General features: G+C 36.9%; 1 protein-coding gene across 1 annotated transcript; it reads right to left on the reverse strand.

Moving 5' to 3' along the window:
- Positions 1–628: 628 nt before the first annotated feature.
- Positions 629–11944, reverse strand: LOC110849811 (colorectal mutant cancer protein). The gene is made up of 10 exons (XM_022097264.2): positions 11761–11944; positions 9928–10056; positions 9230–9446; positions 8762–8862; positions 7312–7854; positions 6764–6849; positions 6458–6694; positions 2024–2243; positions 1461–1608; positions 629–1025 (listed from the first exon to the last, which is right to left on the reverse strand). The coding sequence occupies exons 1-10, from the start codon at positions 11761–11763 to the stop codon at positions 802–804; spliced, it is 1908 nt and encodes a 635-aa protein (XP_021952956.1). The 5' UTR covers positions 11764–11944; the 3' UTR covers positions 629–801.
- Positions 11945–19599: the final 7655 nt, after the last annotated feature.

Below are 19599 nucleotides of genomic sequence, written 5' to 3' on the forward strand. Positions count from 1 at the left end.
TTATTCATTCCGTGTAAATAGTTTACTTCCTTCTTTAACTAGTAGATAAAATATGAATGCACTTGACTGGACTGCTTTTTATGAAGTTAAGGATAAGACGGATTTGCTTTTTTTTAAGAATCAATTTCTACATGAGGAAAAGGTAAATATGTAATTTTAGTAGGGAGGAAAGTGATATGATTGATGAACTTGTAGCCGTTGACTAGATTTATTACCTGTCAATCAGTTTGACATTTATGTATTGAGAGATGATCTTGTATGCATTTAAACAAATTATCGGGATTAAGGTTAAAACTTTGGGAAATATATGTAAAAAGGCTTGCATAGTTAAGACAATATATTTTATTGATGAAGACTTAGGTAAATTTAACCCTGTAATTTTTGTGAAATGTTTTACAAAATTCTGCAAAATACGAGGTAGCCTAACAGAACTAAAATCCAAAAGTCTTGTTAAATTATTTATTTAGTTTATTTCTCAAATTTTGTCTACAGAATGCCCAATTTTGAACCGTGTATCTAGATATGAAAAATTATGCAAGTTTGTGTCATGTTTTTTACCAATTTTTACAAAAATGCAACTGTGAACATTTTATTATTGACGAGGACAAAAATGAAACGAAATTATGTATTAAACACTGAATTTGCAATAGATAAATGCTAAATATTTATTCATTTATTTTATATTATTCCTCTGTATAAAGTTTCAAAGTATTTTAATATATTATTATTAATATGTTATGAAGAATTTAATAAATCTGTATTTTAATCGTATTTTTAGTAGATATTATTAAAAGAGGAGGTTTAAATGTTGCTATTAGTTCCCATTAAAGCGCGATCACCGATCATGAGTAGAATCTTGTCCTCGAGAAGCTTAACCCTGTCGCGATATTTGATCTTGGTGTCCTCCAACGTCTTGATGAGAGTAGAATTGGAGTCGTGGAGGAGGGAATAGTTGTCTAACTGGGAGGGGCTCGTGGGCGTGGTCACCATTTTCTTGACAGCCTGGTTGTTATTGTTCTCTTCGGCTGGGAGGAATAAAAAGAATGCGTGATTAGTGGGATTTCTCGGGTTTGTCGCAGATTCTTTTGGAGTTTCGTCGTTTACCGGATGATATAAAATTTAGTGGGTGTCAGTTTCATAAATTAAAGTTAGGGGAAATTTGTGGGTTTTGTTCAGAAACAAGTTGCTATGACGACCCACAACTTTACGAAATTTGCGAAAGCGTGACGTTAATGGTTTTCTGTACGAGTTTATGCAATTTACGACAGTTACGAACCACAAGATTTTCAAAAGTAATAGACAAGATTGTATTGTGCAAATTATAAAATCATTTGGAATCGAGAATGCAATGAAAATGCAATGAAATCAAGAATTGGCCGAAATATTGGTCATCTTTTAAAATTTTTTTTACGGAAGATAATAATTACACAAATAGGAAATAAATTTCTATAATAACTTACCTTCATTTAAACCTGAAGGAGTCCCACCCCCACTGCTCCCAGCGGAACCGCCCCCTAATAAAAATCCTGCCAAAAAGTCCCTCTCTCTCTCAGCGCAGACCAATCTCATCTTCAAATCTGCCCTCTCCTCACGACAACTTAGCAGCTCCTGCAATTAATAATTTGTCAAAGTCTGCAAAGACTGATGATTTACTGTTAAGGGTACATAATTATTCATGGAAATCAAGGAGGAAATTCTCTCGTATGTTTGCAACGCAGTAAAATCCGTAAAGTTTAAAAGTTTTACTAAAGAAAAATCTGATCATGAATCTATTGCAAATTTAGTCATCTTCAGATCGAGGGTTTTGCCTTAAATGTTTTGCAAAATTTGGCAAATTATTTTGCAAAATTTTGCCCACAGTTTATTGCGTTACAAACTTCCGAGCAAATTAAGCCACTGCATACGTATATATAATCAGACAATGCTTAAGTGGTCACATGTATGTTCAACACTCGACTCGACCACTTTTTGAAATAATAAACCAGCGCCAAAATACGACTTTCTCAATTAAATTTTAATTTACCTGCATTAAAACTGCCGTCTCCAAATCCATCCTATTGTGATTCGAGGGTCTTCCCGAGGAGGACGATCTGCGTTGAAGTTGCTTGATGTCATACGGCGTCAAGAGTTCCGGATTGGCATTCATGTTGAAGTCGTACTCCGGGATGGTCGAGGTCAACTGGGCGCGGGAAGTTTTAAGTGAGATGATCATAGATCGGATGTGATGTTCCAGAGTGCGGGGGCTGAAATAAAGGAAAATTATCAGAAAATTTACATATGTACTTTGTTATAACATGCAAATCAGGGTGGCTCTGTAAATACTACATGGTTCATCAAGGGTTCGAATTTCCATGTGATAACAACCAAACTTTCACCACCAAAATACTGACAAGTGTGTGACACGTCCTTAATAACTTTGGAAACAAGTTTCCCCAGAGAATTTGAACCGGGGAAAGTTAGTGGTTTGGTTTGGTTTGGTGGGTATATAGTGAAGTTTGCGGATTTTGGGATATTTATTGTTCTAGTTTATGTACAATGTACTCGCTATGTGTCGGTTTTGTGTGGGAAGAAAATTTGAGTAGGAAATCCATATTTGTTTTGAGTCGAGATCGGTTCAGATTTCATAGAGTGCAGACAATGGGGTTCTTCCTATTGTCGTCTATCATTATTATTTGCTGTCAGTGTGTAAGTAATGACGGGATGGTGAATATTTCTCAATATTCGGGGGCAATGTGACTTACTTTTCATAGATAGATACACTGTTAGAAATCTGGTATACATACGTAGTCAGGCGGGTATTATGTAATTTCTCACTATTAAAGTTGCTACCGCTTGGTAGTAAAATTATATCGATTCGTAAAAAATTGCCACAGATATGATAAAACTTTAATACTGAGCTGTTACTACATGGTATTACTGGTCAATACCACTTTGGTAGACTCATACATGAATACCGCTTGGTATTATTTTAATCCTGGGTTTCTAAGAGTGTAGATGTACTCCTACATACATTATGCAAATACGGTAAGTTTGGTACACACTTAGGACAGAGTTTTATTTCCCTACGTACCCGTTGACCTATATTAAAAATGCAGGTTTTGTAGTCCACTGCCCATGCATGACGTCAAGCCACTATTGAGCCACATAATCCTAACTTCAAGTTCAACCCCCACATTCAAGCAGCTCAATCCTTCAAGATCTATGATCCCATCTAAATGCAGATATATACAGGTTTTGGAACCATAAATAAATGCATGAGCAAATAAATGCATCCATAATATCTCATCCTTCGCAAAAAAATTCATAAAAACGGTTCGGTGTCAATACAATTTCTTAAAAAAAGCATAACGTTGATATGAAATAATCTATGTAGTTTGCGATTTTTTAGACAGACAGCCAAGAGTTAGCAGTGATGCAGGCAGTGTTTCGTTTCTTGCGGGTATGTTATTACATTTTTTATTTTGCGAAACAGAAAACGCAAGAAATGCAAGGTGCAAAAAACTGCAAGTGCAAAAAATATGCGCCATATAGCCACGCGTCCTATGAAAAATACATATCGGCAGCATGTAGTTTCTTGCACCTTGCATTCCCTGCAGGTCGAAATATCTAGCTACAAAAAACCACCTTCTTACGAGTATTTCTTATAAGTGGATACTTGCACCCTTAACACTGGATCAACTCGATGCAGATTGCAATTGATGTCCAGCTAGATTGCATACCTCCAAAAAGTGTCCTTTTATGCCCCGTCGTCACCATTATTTCTTTCCGAAGAAGAATTGTAACGACCCTGCCTGCACTGACCACCACTTGGACCCATGATTTACGACATTTTTACTACGCACTTAAAACTATGCGGTTTCGTTTCGTCTCGTCCACAAGCCCTACTCTTTTACGTGGATACATAAATTTGCATTTTTTATCCCCTCCACATTCTGCAGTGTATCAGCCATTAACGATGCATGCCATGAATCTGCAGAATTTGCACATTCCACTCAAAACTTATTCATCCATGGTCAACAAAAAGATTTCGTGTCACACATAACAATCGGCCAACTTTATTATACAGTCGCCTGCCTGCCTGCCCTGCATTCATCTCGCCGCGAGGAATGCAGTGCTGGCACTATCTCCTCCGCTTTCACTGAAAAGAACAACACGCCACTTTCTCCGCATTACATACGCTTTGTGAAAGGCATGGGAAATAATCATGCTAATAATAATATGCCAACCATGCATGCATTACTGGCTAAACATAGTTTCCCACTTTAAATTTTGGGTCAAATCTTGGAGGACGCACGCTAAGAAATTTGGGAAAGGATGTTACCATGCGGGGACCATTTGTGACTTTGGCAGGTTATCTGATCGCGGTAATAAAAAGAAAGTATCGCGGGAGCCATTGTTTTCAAAATGGCTGTAAACGAGCGGTTATAATAGAACGCACGAGAAAGTCTTATCATTTACGTACTTTCTTATCCGCTCATTTGCCAAATACTTAACTTGCGAAATAACTTTGTGATATTAAAATATCCCATATAACCATATCCCATATATCCCATATCCTATATATATCCCAATATATAAAATATGATATTAAATATTAAATGTGTTTTGTAAATTTTCAACATATAATCATAAGGTTTCGAAGGAATATTTTTTTCGAAATCTTGCAAATTTCGCAAAACTTTGAAAAATATGTTGATACCTATGCTCAACTTGCCAAAGTCTTATCATTTACTTTCTTATCAACTCGTTTTGAAAACAATTTGCGAAATCATCCTGCGAAATTAAAACATCCTAATTTTCTAGATAAATTTTCTTACAGAATCCTACAGCTTTCAAGCAATTTTTTTGCGAAATATCACAAATCTCGGATTTGCAGGATAAGTTAATACCAAATTTGCAAACCTAAACAAAGGTTGTCGTTAGTGTGCCCTTTATCTTTTTAGTGAACACCACCCTGAATAGTATTCAGTGAATCCATGTATACATTATGTTAGCCTTTGAAGTGGCGGGACCAACAAAAAAGGGAAAGTCAAGGAGACAATTGGCGCAATTTAGGAGAGACAAGAGAGCAAAAGAAAGTACTTTAACGAGTTCCAGGCGCACATTTATTTTGGAAAGTGTGGCGTCATCACGACCTCGCTCCGCTCAATAAAATGAGACAATCAACTTGAAAAACAAGTTGGTTAGATGGGTCGTCGTACTGGTGCTTTGAGGTTGGCAGGATTTTACCCTGGTCACCAATTCAAATAATATGGGTCGGCATGATAAAAATAAAAAAGTTTAGGTATTAAGACCCACATTAAACGTAAGACGACGCGATTTTAAGAGAAGCAAGAGACAAGGTACAAATAAAGGAAAAAGCGGGTTCCACTAATTTAAAAATATCCCGGAAATTCGGGAATTTTGAAATTCTACTTCATCCCAAACCTAGCCAACTTCATCGTCAACTTTCTCTTTTATTCTGGATTTTAAGAGAAACAATAGACATGGTATAAATAAAGAAGAAGCGGACTGCGCTAATTTAAAGATATTCGGAAAATGCGGGAATTTTGAAGTTCTACAAACCACTTCATCGTCAACTTTCTCTTTTATTCTTCATTCCATGCCACGACCCAAACTTGGAGATGCAGTTGTTCCAATACTGCCCGCTTTTGAACCAAATACGGAATAACTTATTTCTCAAGTGTTGCGTAGTTCGGTTCGTCTTGACAGAACTCATCCAGAACAAATTGCCCCAGTTTTTCTTTCTTTGAGAAGAGAAAGTTCTTGGAGAAAGTCAATGGGCACAGTTTTCCTTGACTGCTGGCAATAACAACACCGCCAGTAAGAATAGAATGCATACATATTCCGCGTCACGACGGTACCTAACTACAAGTCAAAGAACGACTTTCTCCCCTAGAAAAAAGACCCATCGTAAACAGAACCACTTTTCTTTTCTCTCTTCCAATAAAGCAGTTTGGTTGGGAAGAATGGGACACGATACAATCGGCAGGGACGATCACAGCGACGAGATAAAACCTTGTCTTTGATTATTTGCATGTTGGAATTGTCAGTCGTAATCATTACAACGGGCAAGGGGGCGATAAGATAATTTTGCTCAATAACAATACTCATTTCGATACATGAATAAAGAAAGGGGCTGAATTGATATGGGGTTTGTAATCGAAGTTTGCTCGTTGTTCGTGTTTGAATGGGTTAATTTGAATTGGGCGGCTTTGTTTTAGTTTTAGAAAACGAGGTAGGCATTAAAGTGAAAGTAATTTTGGAAGAAAATTCGATACCATGTGTTACTTTTCGTTTTTTGGAAAGTGTAACTTTTGAGTTGGGAATAATGAAATTTGGACCGCAAATATAAATTATGGAATTTTTTACATAATTTTTGTCCCAGTTTTTTAAAACATATTTGCATCTAAATTATTTCAAATTTACATACTTCAAACAATTGAAAAGTTCTCACCCAACTTTCGGCTTCTCCACGTGGTCCCATCCCAACACACGGTACGCCGCACCCACTGCCGTGCCCATGTTAAATTCCGCCCTTTTTAGCAAGGATTCGGCATCCGCCTCATAATTATTTTCCTTCTCATCACAGTTCTTCTTTCCAATCCCGGCAGCCTTGACGTTGGCCAAAAGCAATCCCAACTCTGATTCCAGCAAGGCGACGAGTATGTCGTACAATTCGATGGTGGAGTCCCTACGGAGAAAGTTACGATTTCATTTCCGTTCAATATTTACATGTGTCAAGATATTTCTTGGAATTTACCCCCTTTCAGCGACCACTTTCCATCCCATGCCCCAACTTTCGACACGACCTACGACAGTGACCAGATTTTCGTTGACGTTTTTCGCCTGGAAATCAAAAAGGAATAAATTTAATTTCAATTTTTAGATTTGACTTGAGTAGTTTTTAGTGATTCAGTGCACTCTGAGAAAAATTGTCTTAAATCACTATTGACCGGAGTTTATGACTCTACAGGCACGGTAATAACGGGCATGTAATGTTACGGTAATGAAAAATTTACAGCTAATAAACAAACTACTACCAATCCGGCAAGAAATTACTCTGAAATCAATACCAGTCCGGACTACATATGTTACTCTACCAGGTCTTTAATAAGTAGTGTCTCATTTAACCCCGCGATAATCTAGTTTCTCAAGTTTTGGACGTGCGAATCTAAGGAATTTGCAAAACTGGAGCCAGAATATTTCATGAAGTAAAATTACACAAATGTTAAAAACCATTTCAGCCTACATTCATGACATTGACATTGACACTAAATTATCAATTCATTAATTTCTTTCCTCACTCACCTCGCCCAATCTCCCCAAGAGAAAGTCCACCTCATTCTGCAACTTGTCCACTTTCACTGCCTCCTTCTCCAACACGAGTTCCAACTCTTGCCTACTCGACATCGTCAACTCTCCCAGGTCCGCGGCTTCATTGAGATTCACAAGTTTTTCAACAATACTGGAATTCAGCGACATGTTCATCGCAATCGAGGTGAGATTATGATAATTATTCTGCTGTTGAAGGTAAGGTTGTTGTGTGGTTGGCAGTTTTCTGCGAGATGCAAATCGACACGTGGGATGATTCGGTTGGTGCGTGTGTGTCGGGGATTTCTTATTTTGCAGTGGCTGTGGCTGCCCCTGGGGAGATGTTGGGGTCTGGTTCTTCTGGTGATTTAAAAGTCCTTGCAAATGGTGCACCTTTTTAGCCAGGGACTCCTTTTCTTCGTGCACCTTCACCAAAGTTGCTTTCGCTTTATAGAGCTCTTCGTCCTTGTCGGATAAATTCTTCTTAATTTTATTATGTTCAGATTGGATGGTTTCGAGCTGTGTGAGGATTTGGGCGAGCTGAAAGTGAAAGTGGGAGAAAGTTGTAGAGATAAGGAGAGATTTTTAATGACAAGGTCTGTTTATACATACGTGATGTGTGCAAATTAATTGGGAGAAAGTTGGGAGAAAGTTTTTCCCAACTTTCTCTTCTGAAGTAATCATAATAATCTCGGGGCAAGTAAACGAGGAGGGTTTAGTGCTGGGCGGACTCATTGTTAGAGATGACGAGGAATTAAATTGTTTGGTAGATTAGGAAGAGGTGCCGGCCTTGTTTGCGAAATTGTGTGCAATATTTGCAAAATTTATGCGGCGGTCAAGGTGACTATTTAACATGAGGCTTAGGTTTAATGGTTGGCAAAACACAGAGGAAAATTAATTGGGTTGCAAATTAAGAAGGAAATAAAACTTTGCGAAATTGTATTCGAAATTTGCGAAATTATTTATGCAAAGTATTTGCAAACTTTATATCGCGGTTGAGGCGACTATTCAAAGTGAGGCTGGGGTTCAAGATATCAGCAAATTAAAAGGACTGCAAATTAAGGGGGATATAAAAGTTTGTGAAATTCTATACAAAATTTGCAAAATTTAGCCTTTGTTGACGTGAATACCCCGAATGAATGTTGCTTTATCCCACGAAATTCTAATTTTGGTGCAACTTTCACCTTTTGCTTCTCTCAAGTAATCAACCCGACATGTTTTTTTCTCTGCTTTCTCTTCTCCTTCAATTAATTTCCCCACCTGCACAGCCAGCAACACCACAAGAGGCAATTGTGTTTGGGAGATTAATCTCGTTCTCCTCAGTCTAACTCCGGGACTCTGCTCAATTTCATTTCGGCCAAGGAAACCCTAGACACTGACAAATTGATCGACGAATTGGACTGGACAGGAGAGGAAGAAAGGGAAAAAAGAGAAAGTCCAATCTCACCTTTTTCTCATTGTTAATTTGGTGTTGGTTGGGTCCCATTATTCGGGCGGAGTGATTATTACTCACTTTCACCGATGTATCACTGATTGGAGTTGCCAATTCTGGTGAGTAAGGAAGAAAATCAATTAGACTAAGAGTCTCAAATGTTGCTAAAATCATTTAACTGGATGATATATATTTCTTTAATTGACATTTTTGCACAATTTTATTGCGATGTGTAGACTTTTTTTAAATTTGGCGCAGAAAATTTAAGAAAATTGCAATTTTCCCGACGTCATTAGGTACAAATTCTAGAAAAATTAATTTTGCTTCATGTTCAGCTAGGTTTTGATCATTAGGATTTTAACGTGATCTTCTTAGGATTATTTACTCTGCATGTAAATTTTTTGCCAAATTTACAGAAATTTATAGTAAAACTTCCATAAAAATTTTGAGTATATTCCTTCCGTAGATTCCCGTATTTCTTACCATCATCGTATAAAATCCCGTCCTCGAAATAGTCGTCGGCATCATCATCGTCAGAAATATCTAATTCTTCCAGCGCACCATTTTCCACGTCTTCCTCTTCCTCGTCTTCATCCTCCTCCACAATTCTCCCGTTCTGCAGAGTGCTTAGCTGTTTCTGCAACTCGGCAATGATTCCGTACAACTCGGTCACTTTGGATTCGTGGAGATCAGCAGATTTCTGTAATTGCAAATTGTACAATAGTCCCGAGAGGGGAGAAAAACTAGGTTAATTTTTATCGATTTTTTAGACACGCTAAAAAAATATGGTAACAAAAGTGTAAAAACAAGTGTACGCACGGTAACAATAATTATTTGAACCATTAGAAATCCAGTATTAAAATAATACCAAGTGGTATTGATAAATAATACCCGGTAACAATACTGATAGATTGATATTAAAGTTTTCCGTATCCCTAGCAAATACTTATGGTCCGGTATAATTTTAATATCAAGCGGTGGCAGCCTTAATACCGAGAAATCAATATCTTAGTGAATTTACCAGATTTCTAGCAGTGCATCCGCCAAATTAAAAATTTTTATCACGCTAGAACAAATTTCGCTTATTTTAAATTTGCCAAAAAATTATTACTACCTTTCCGTGACAAATCTCGGTGACAACTACGCTAACAAGTTATTTATGTAAATATGTATATACCTACCCGTAAAAATTGGTTTTCCTCGAGAACACTGCGGTTTGCTGATTCCATCCCCGGATGAGTATGACTGGTCTTTATCGGAATACTTTTTGGGGCCAAATTTTCTAAACTTCTCCACTTCCTTTTGGGCAGCTAAGTAAATAAAGAGAAAATTTATCGATTTAGGCGGAAAACGTATAAAATAATGGGCAAAGAGGATAGAGATAGAGTTTGGTAAAATGTATGTAGAACGATATAAATGACACGGTAGTAAATACACAGATATGCTCTTTCTCTCCGTTTCTGTGCGTCCTTAATTCGCTTCCCTGGCGAGTCGTGACATTATTTATTCATTTCGTGCAATTTACTTTAGTTGAGGGAAACGAGGAGTGGACGGTGCTGGACGTCTTTTCGAGCAGATGAATATTTGATGGAACGAGAGGATACAATAATTTAGAGGAAATGTGTGCAGGCATGTTTTCATTTAAGAATCTAAAATTTTATTAAATTTGCGATAAGGAAATTCGCAAAGGGATTAGATTGCAGATATGAAAATTTTTGCTGAATTCCTCCAAGCAAATCTGATAGTTGCGCAGAAAAAGGAAAAATTCTGTCCTCTGAACAATGAAAAATTATAATTTGTGTAGGCATGTTTTCATTTTAAGGGTAAAATTTTACTAAAATTTCGCGATAAGGAAATTCGCACAAAATTGCAGATATGAAAATTTTCGCTCTGAGCAAATCCCCTATAATGTGGCATCTCATGTGCCAAAAAGGGCAAAATTCTGTCCTCCAAACAATGAAAAATTACTTAACTCGAAACAGATGTGGCATTTGCGACAAAATACGTACTGCGTCTCATGTGCTAAACTGCTGGGTAAATTGGCACATGCTAAAAATTCCCCTACGAAACGAAACCTAACCCTCCATTGCAAAGTCGGGGAAAGTATCAAATTGCAAAATCGTTATGGTCTGCACGCGTTATAAATTTTAATAAGATTCTTCTTCCCCCTTCCCCAGTGACATTTCCATTTTGTTAATATCCGGTCTGTATTAATATGTATATATTTTTGGCACAAAAAATCCTCTAATATGCAAAAAACTAATGTACTTTACTTCCTCTAAATTTTTGCACCCATAAATACGTTCATACATACTCCCTGTCAAAAAACCGTCACTCTGTCCATTCCGTTCCGTCACGTCCTTCACGGACTAAGTAGTGCATTAAATAATTTGGCCGGTATAAAAAAAACAACGGAAAAAAAGAATCTCTGCAAAAAACAATCTCAAAATTTTTCAAGGAAACAACAGCCCAAAACAGAAGGGGATTGCGTCCCGCTGCTGCTGCTTCTGTTTTTCCGTGAGTATTCTCGTATATGTCTCTTTTTCTTAATAAAAACAATCCGAGTCTAAAAATATCCCCGGGTTCAAGTCAAGACACATCTACGTACGTATACACAGACAGTGTTTGCAAGGAAATGAAAAAAATCGGGGGATAGATAGAATAGAAGAATACGGGTAATGGTGGTGGTGGCCGTGGTGGAAATTGGATGGTTTTCTAAGCAGGAAGGAATTTTTGTTTATGGTCGAATTACTCCGTTATATATCCGACATACATATTTCGTTCGTGGTGGGAAGCACGGAAATAAAGAAAAGATGAGAAGGGTTAGTTAGGCGAAGGGATCAGGGTCGTCTGGCCCACTCGCATAGTTCATTTCACTTACGAACCCAAACATTCCTAACGGAGAGGAGAACAATTCCTCGCTTTATCGTGGATAGAATGGAAAAATCGGGGCTGAATTTTTTCACTATTTTTTTTCTTTCTCGGGGAAAAATGAAGAACAGGAAATTACTCACCATTTTGTGGAGACCACCCCTGAGGTTTGCGTATTGTGGATATTTTTTTTCTGATTGAGTTGTTCACTATTTATGAGAAAATTCTGCGGACAGGATGGCTTCTTTTTTTTGCGAGGCAAATATTCAATGTGTGAGACGTCCTCCGATGTCGAGCAGTTCACCCGAACTGAACGGAATTAATGGGCTACCCGGGTATTTTACTGACTTTGGTGTGCGGGACTAACACGCTCCGGCAGAGTGGAAGGGAGGACTGGTGTGTGTGTGTAAGGAAGGAGAGAAGATCATCCATGCCGAGAAGTTGGGAGAGATTTTGGTATAGAATCTTGGATTACAGAGGAGAGAGCGAGAAACTTGAGTCAGGATGAACATGAACCAACAGGATGAAGAGTTTACTTTAGTTTAGTTTGCGAGTTTTTTTTGCAATGAAACTTTCTCTTTTTTTGTGGGGTGATCTTGAATCATGGTATTTGTGGTTTTGGATTTGGAGAAAGTAATATTTTTTATGGGGTGGGTGGGTTGGGAACTTTTTGATTGGGAAAGATGACAAAAGGGGGAAGTTTTTTTAGGGATTTAAGAAAGTGAATGTGTGGGTTGGGTAAGTATGAGAAATTTGAGAAAATAGTTTTAGAGCGTCATATATGCAAATTCATTGTAATTTAAGATCGTAAAATTTTGTAATGAATTTAAATTGGAATTTGCTTTTAGAAAAGAAAGCAAGCTTTTTTTATCTATAGATAAATAAGTATACTTATTTATCTATGTAGTTTATTTAAACTTTCCTTTTTCTCGATTTGGTAAACAGATCTGAACTGAGATTTGGAAATTTATCACAAAGTGAGATTACGACTGGATTTAATTATTGGGAAGAAGAGAAGAAAGTGGTGAAAGTTGGAGGGTAATAAATAGCGTTGAGAGGAAGATAAGATCTGAGATTGGAGAACAATTGACAGTTTGAATCACAATAAATCTTCTCGCTTTGTAGAGATCCTATAGTCCTAGAAAGTCTATTTAGAATTAAATAAATAAGTAGAAAAACAAAGGGCGACATCAATTTTATTATCTTTTACTGAAAATGATCGTAATTCTTAAATAATTGTTAAACGGCTTTAAAAACGATGGATTATTTGAAAGTTTTTTTTAATTCCTGAATTAGATCTTTGTCCATAATCAGGAATGCAAGTACATGTACTTACATACTTGCAAATTTATGATGGAAAATTTTTATTTCAAATTAAGGGCAGAATATCATGTATATTTGTTCCGTACTCTCACACTTTTCTCAGATATCTAAACAACAACAAGTGAAATGCTAAACTTGCGGTCATTATGTAAGTGTAATGTATAACGGTTTGCATGTGATATTGTCGTGCAAAGAAACCCACAATGCTTTATTAAAACTACTTATTTAAGTTGGCACGTTGCATATTTAATGATGCACAAATTTATCGGGTATTTCAAGATCGAACATTTCTATCGCCTATCCCTAAAGTCGCTACAGTAGTATCTATTTCTTCCCAAAATGCAACAATTTTTATCCGAATAAAAATATTGTAAACTGTCCAAAAAACAAAAAATTACTCAAACATCTTCGGACTACATATGTACATACTCCAACTAATGGATATACGTACACTCTTATAAAGCAGGTATTAAATCATTGCTGACAGGAGTACTAACTCTACCCGAACTGCTAATAATGAGCATTACCGTTTAGTAATGTTGTGATAATGAAAAATTTACCACTCAGAAACAAACTGCTACCAATCCGGTAAGAATTTATTACCAAATCATTATACACGGAGTGTATAATGTGACTCCCTTCATCACATTTTTAGCAGGGTACCATAACCATATATATAACTTATGTAACATATCCCTTTCTTTTAACAAATCCGCTTAATGAGAGTTTTGAGAAGTCTAAGGATAAGTCACGCCATGTCTGATGCTTGCCTAATTATGTGATAGAAATAAATGTACATATCCAATATGAAGCTTGCCATATGAATCTGTAAGTAGATACCTTCACATTTATAATTCAGATAAATTTATTCCGCTCGTCTATTTTATCCATAAGTTGATATAGATATTTATACTTATCACAAGTACCGAGTAGTGTTCTTAAATTCAATTTTGTTTGCTTACGTGTCATTTCAACCTTGAAAGCCAACTGAACTATTGAACTGTTCAGTTCTAAATATGAACATTTATATTTCTTTAATCCAAATTCTTACGTGTTTTATCATTTCGTCAACCCTGTGCTTCAATTTATCAATTTTTGGCCCTTGTGTTTTCCACTTCTCAATATTTAATCCTATCTCGTTAGACATCTTTGAAAACTCATTTTATAACCAACACATTCGTACTTTGTATTACTTTAAAAATCCAGAAAATGTCACAAATATCGCAAATCCTCTGATTTTTTATAGCGAACCATGTTCCGTAAATGTATTAACCCTAGTTAAACTAGGTAAGCTAGCATACCAAACAAACTTTGCCCGCCATTTCATACAGGCATCAAATTTCTCACTTCGCTCCGAACCATTTCTTTTCGTCACGACTACATCTCACCTCCTAACAGAAATCATCCCATGCAACGACTATAAGTATCCCGCCAGAATATTCCAGCTACTCGGAAGTATAATTAAAATTAATGCATTTAAACCGACACGATTCGCCTTTTGGTGCGTATTCTGTATCAAAAAATGGCACGACGTCTCCTTATTATCACTCGACATGGGAAGCATTAATGTGTTTAGCTACAGGCAAAAATGGCTACCTAAAGTTATCTTGGATCTCGTCAATATAAGAATTCCACGCAAAATAAACTGCTTCACTTCACCGTGGACAAGATACCCGAAGTCACAATGGACAGCAAAATGGTCCCCTGGACCAGATACATGCACTGAACCACACATATTGGCCACCTGGTTGGAACAAGGCCTCAATATTTCACTTCGTATACGACAAATGGACGACGATAACTGTGCAATGGTTCATTTCAAGTCTAATCAGATTCCTAGCTTGGGGGCACTGGGATTCGAATTTGTCAACACTATTCGGTACCATGGATTTCGTAGGATGCATTTTTTCTACTGTAACTTCGAGACCGGGCGGCATAGCAAAATCACCTTTACCTCGTGGATCAAACCTTTTCAGTCATCAGTTTGGGGCACTTTGACATTCGTCATAGTAATTTCAGCTGTCGTACTATCTATAAATTATGGCCCGCTATACGACATAACTCTGAGGTCACTGTCGTATTATTTGTTTTCAACCGTGGGCATATTTTTTCGGCAAGGGCTTATCGTAAACAAATTCCTTGGGCTTGTCATCATACTTCATGTTCTATTCTTTATTTTGGGGTCCTGCTACGAAACTTATTTCACAAGTCACATAATTGTACCCACGAAGATACCCGTTTTTCAGAATTTTGCAATACTGCTGAAAAATGGGTATAAATTGATTATGCTGGCTCAACTCAATCAATCGGCAAAGAACTGGCTCAAACTTGACTTACAATGCGAAGGTGTCAGCGACTAATCTCAGATTTCAATCCGACCACCACTATTTGATAGTGTTAGTCAATACAACCAACATTTGGTTTTGCATTTTCTTGAATGCGCAATATTAAAAAATATACGAAGGGTCAAAGTTGATAAAAACGCATGATTTTCACCGTGCGGCTGGTCAGAAATTTTCACCGTCACTCCTCCGCTCCACTCGTTTCCACGCTGACTCGTTTCGTCACAATGCCGCTTTCTCGCTTGCACTTTTCATTACTAACATAACTTCGCTTTGTGTTTAGTAAATAGTCAAGTATTATGAATAAGTGGACAAACATTTATTGCATTTAATTTTCAAACGGATTTTTTACACAAGTTAGCATATGATTTTTGTGATAGAAGTCATTAAAACAGAAAGACAAATCACACCAGCTGCATTTTATAAATGCGTCATTGTCGCATATCATTAAACTGCAATCAGTTGCACGTGGTTTGAAACATACTTCACTAACATTTTTGAATAATGGCTTTCCTCCATCCGCCCATAACCCACTAGAATACCAACAATAACGAATCATCGGGACAAAAACAGGAGCGCTTAAAACGAAGTGAACAAGCGAATGCAATTTCAAAACTCCGTTGCGAGTACATAAGTATGAGGATTCGCCAGGTTCATGTAACGATTCGTAAAAATAAAACTGCTTAACTATATACTTAAGTTGGCGATGAAAATATGTGTCAAGGGGTTGACACAGGTCAGTGCAACTTTCTGGAACAAACATTACCCAAAAATCATAAGTCGGACTACGTCCAAATCGGCTCTCGTAAAGGTCTTCGTTAGTTTGGGCCGTCCAGTTGTCGAGTAGATACAGGATTTGGTTATATTGAGCATGAGGAACAACAATTTTATCTAGGAAATCCTCAACCAAAACTGTACTTAATTTACCAGACCTGCTTGCGGAGACAATAAGGTTCGGTGCCGTAAAGAGGTTTTTTTCCACAACTGGACCTAAAATTCCACCAATTTCCTACGTGAATGAAACTTTAATTAATTTTCTGATTTTCACATTCAACTTCTAATGAGCTGGTCATTGCATACGTACCTGTAAACAGACATAGACTTGAGGAATTATGGATCCATCGTACGAAACAACATACTGTACGGTATAAGAGTGGGTGGCTTTATTTTTCGGCGAATACGACGTTCCAAGAGTTTTTCTTTCACCTTTAGAAGTTAGAGTTCGATTGGAGACAATTTCATACTTAAATCCCGTCTGGTCGGTATTCCAGATATTGCCTGGTTCATAAAGTGGGATCATTGCATTTACTTCCTGTCGGAATTTTGCAGCATCTTCAAGGATTTTATCCAGATCTTTTACGGATGAGCGCTTCACAAACTTCTGAATCTTTCGAGATGATATCCGGTTTCTTCTTTTTAATACGCCGATCCACGAATCACACGCTTTAAACTTCAAGCCAGGATATTCCCTAGCTTTTATAAGAGCCCATCGCCTTATGTCAATGGTGTGAACGGATAAAAATTTATCTCTTGCATCACGAAATTGGGAAATCACAAACTCTTCAATTTCCTTTAAAATTGTGAATCTTGATCCTCCTGAAAAATTGATTAATGTACTTTGGCTAAATGAATTTTATTGACATGCGACTACGTTTGACCTACCCATTGCAATTTGCCTCTTCCAGTTTTTAATGTAGGATGGATACTTTACTTTTGAGAACCGTTTCTTAAAAGTTCGAAATTTCCATTTCGGGTGTTGTTCGAATTCAGCCATCGCTCTCTGTTTGTAATTTAGTGTTACTTTGTCATCAACAATATTTGATCCATCATCGTCGACATATAATTCATTGCTAGGCAGCCCATTTTCATCTAAGAGTTCATAAACCCTGTTACATGTTGATTACATAAATTTTATATATTTGGAAACGTTACCTTCATCAAGAACTTCATCTTCAACAAAAACGTAGTCGTGGATGAGCTCACAAAGTTTATCGAGAAGCAACTCTGCAATTATTTCCTCTTCGTCATTTGGTGCTTTCTCTTCATAATCATATTTATTACGTATTATATGGAGCATTGACTTTGCTACAGATAATAAATTTATGGAATCCATTCGGAAGTTAAGCCAATTAAATTATTAGAAAGTTATGTTAGTCCAGCCTCATGAATTTATCTACAATTTAAATCTCGAATGAATGAAAGCGAAGCCGATGAAACGAAAAATGAAGCGAGTGTAATTGACCCCCAACAGAATGAAAGCGAGCGGAGCGGAGGAGTGTGGGTGAAAATTACTGACTTCCCGCATGGTGAAAATCATGCGTCTTTGTCAACTTTGACCCTTCGTATCTTTTTTAATATTGCGCATTCAAGAAAATGCAAATCCAAATATTGGTTGTATTGAGTTATACTATCAAATAGTTGTGGTCGCATCAAAATCTGAGATTAGTCGCTCACACCATCGCATTGTTAGTAAGACTGGGAATTTTTGATCAATTCAATGACGAACGTGACACAATGCTATATTTTACCAACGATTTAAGGCCACATTTGTTGCACAATCGAACCTTAAAATATTTTGGAATGCAGCGGTTAATGTGGAGGGAAGAACTGGATTATTCATTGGAAAGGCTAAATAGCCATCAAAACTCATCCGCGAAATGTTTCGTCGTTCCGGACACATTTATCAACCAGGCAATGTACTACTCGGCAAGAGTGGTGATTTATGCGGATATTCTGAAACACGTCACAATTGCCAATGAGGTTGGATTTGTGCACTTTTGGAGGAGTCAAGAAGTTCAACGTAAGGTGGTTAATTTGCACCAGAAGAGGCGTGAAAATGGCGTCAAATTTAAATTGTCGACTGTTGAGTTTATTTTGCTGCGAAATTTAATTAGTTTATTCATTGTTTCCTGTGCCTTCATTGGAATTGGAATTGTGGCTTTTTTTATTGAAAATATTGGATGCATGAGAGAAACTCGTACGAGGGTGGAGGTTTTTAAAAATGGTTAAAAGTAGGAAAAGTAAGCTTTTATAGTTGCATGAATTCGGCTTCTTCATGAAGGTTCCACCATATCCTGAAGACTACGCAACCCTCTGTATAATTTTGGGGGAGACTTATATGACCCCAAAGAACTTCTGTCACCTTACATTTAAGTATGTATGCATATTGTACAAATATAATGTTGTTTACATTGACAATAGTATAAGTTAATTGACCTTCATTATAATCGAAAATTAATGTCAAAGCATTTTTTGCATCATTCATCATTGTATGCTGACAATGCTGGTTGATTTAAGTAGAAAACCATTATCGACGAATCGACCATTAAAATCTCCCATATATTTTTCAGATAAACAATAAAGTGAAATGTTAAACCGAATGTCGTCAAAGGAGTAAAGATACTGAACAACGGTGTACATGCGATATCGTCGTGCAAAGAAATCCACATTGATTTAGTTATACTTACTTAACTATGTATGCAGATATGCATATGCATGAAAATATGTATGCATGCATGTACATACATAATTCTGTGAGTATGTACATTGGTTACATATTTTAAGCATGTACTCTTTCTTCCGGCTAAAGTCACGGGTATCGTTTTTTAACAAAACGATGAAATTTTCATCAGAAGGAAAATATTGTAAAACGGTCCAGAACCAAAAATTGCTCTAATTTTTCATACAAAAACAATCCAGTGCATAAATTCCTGGCTCCAGTATCCGGATGCCGAACAACATACTCCGACCAATGGAGGGACATACATTTTTAGGCCTTTTAAGATGGCCTTATAGATTTGTCAAGATGTCTGTCTGTCCGTCCGTCTGTAGGCACGATAACTCTCTTTAAACAAATGCTATAGGCTTGAAATTTTGCATGCTTTATCTTCGCGTAAAAAGTAAGGATGAGTTCGGAGATGGGCATGATCGGTCAAGTGGTTGGCCGGTGGGGGTCTTTTCCACCCAAATGTGTTGCCATTAATTACCAAGATGGTATTAATGCTATCTTAAAAGGCCCCGCAAAGTTGCTTGGAATAGGTTTTGCATACATACATATTCATGTACAACTTATGTAACATCCCACTTTTAACAAATCCGCTTAATGAGAATGTTGAGAAGTCGAAGTCACGCCATGATCGATGCTTTCCTAATAGTATGCACATATGTATGTAAATGTATCTAATATGAAGTTTTACCTTGGTTTTAGTACGGACATATTTATAATTTAGATGACTTTATTCCCCTCGTCTATTTTATCCATTTAAGTCAATATACATATGTATGTGGATTTATAAATAATTCCACGATCACGAATAC

Source organism: Folsomia candida, unplaced genomic scaffold (assembly GCF_002217175.1).
Source record: "Folsomia candida strain VU population unplaced genomic scaffold, ASM221717v1 Fcan01_Sc005, whole genome shotgun sequence".
Taxonomy (NCBI): Eukaryota; Metazoa; Arthropoda; class Collembola; order Entomobryomorpha; family Isotomidae; genus Folsomia; species Folsomia candida.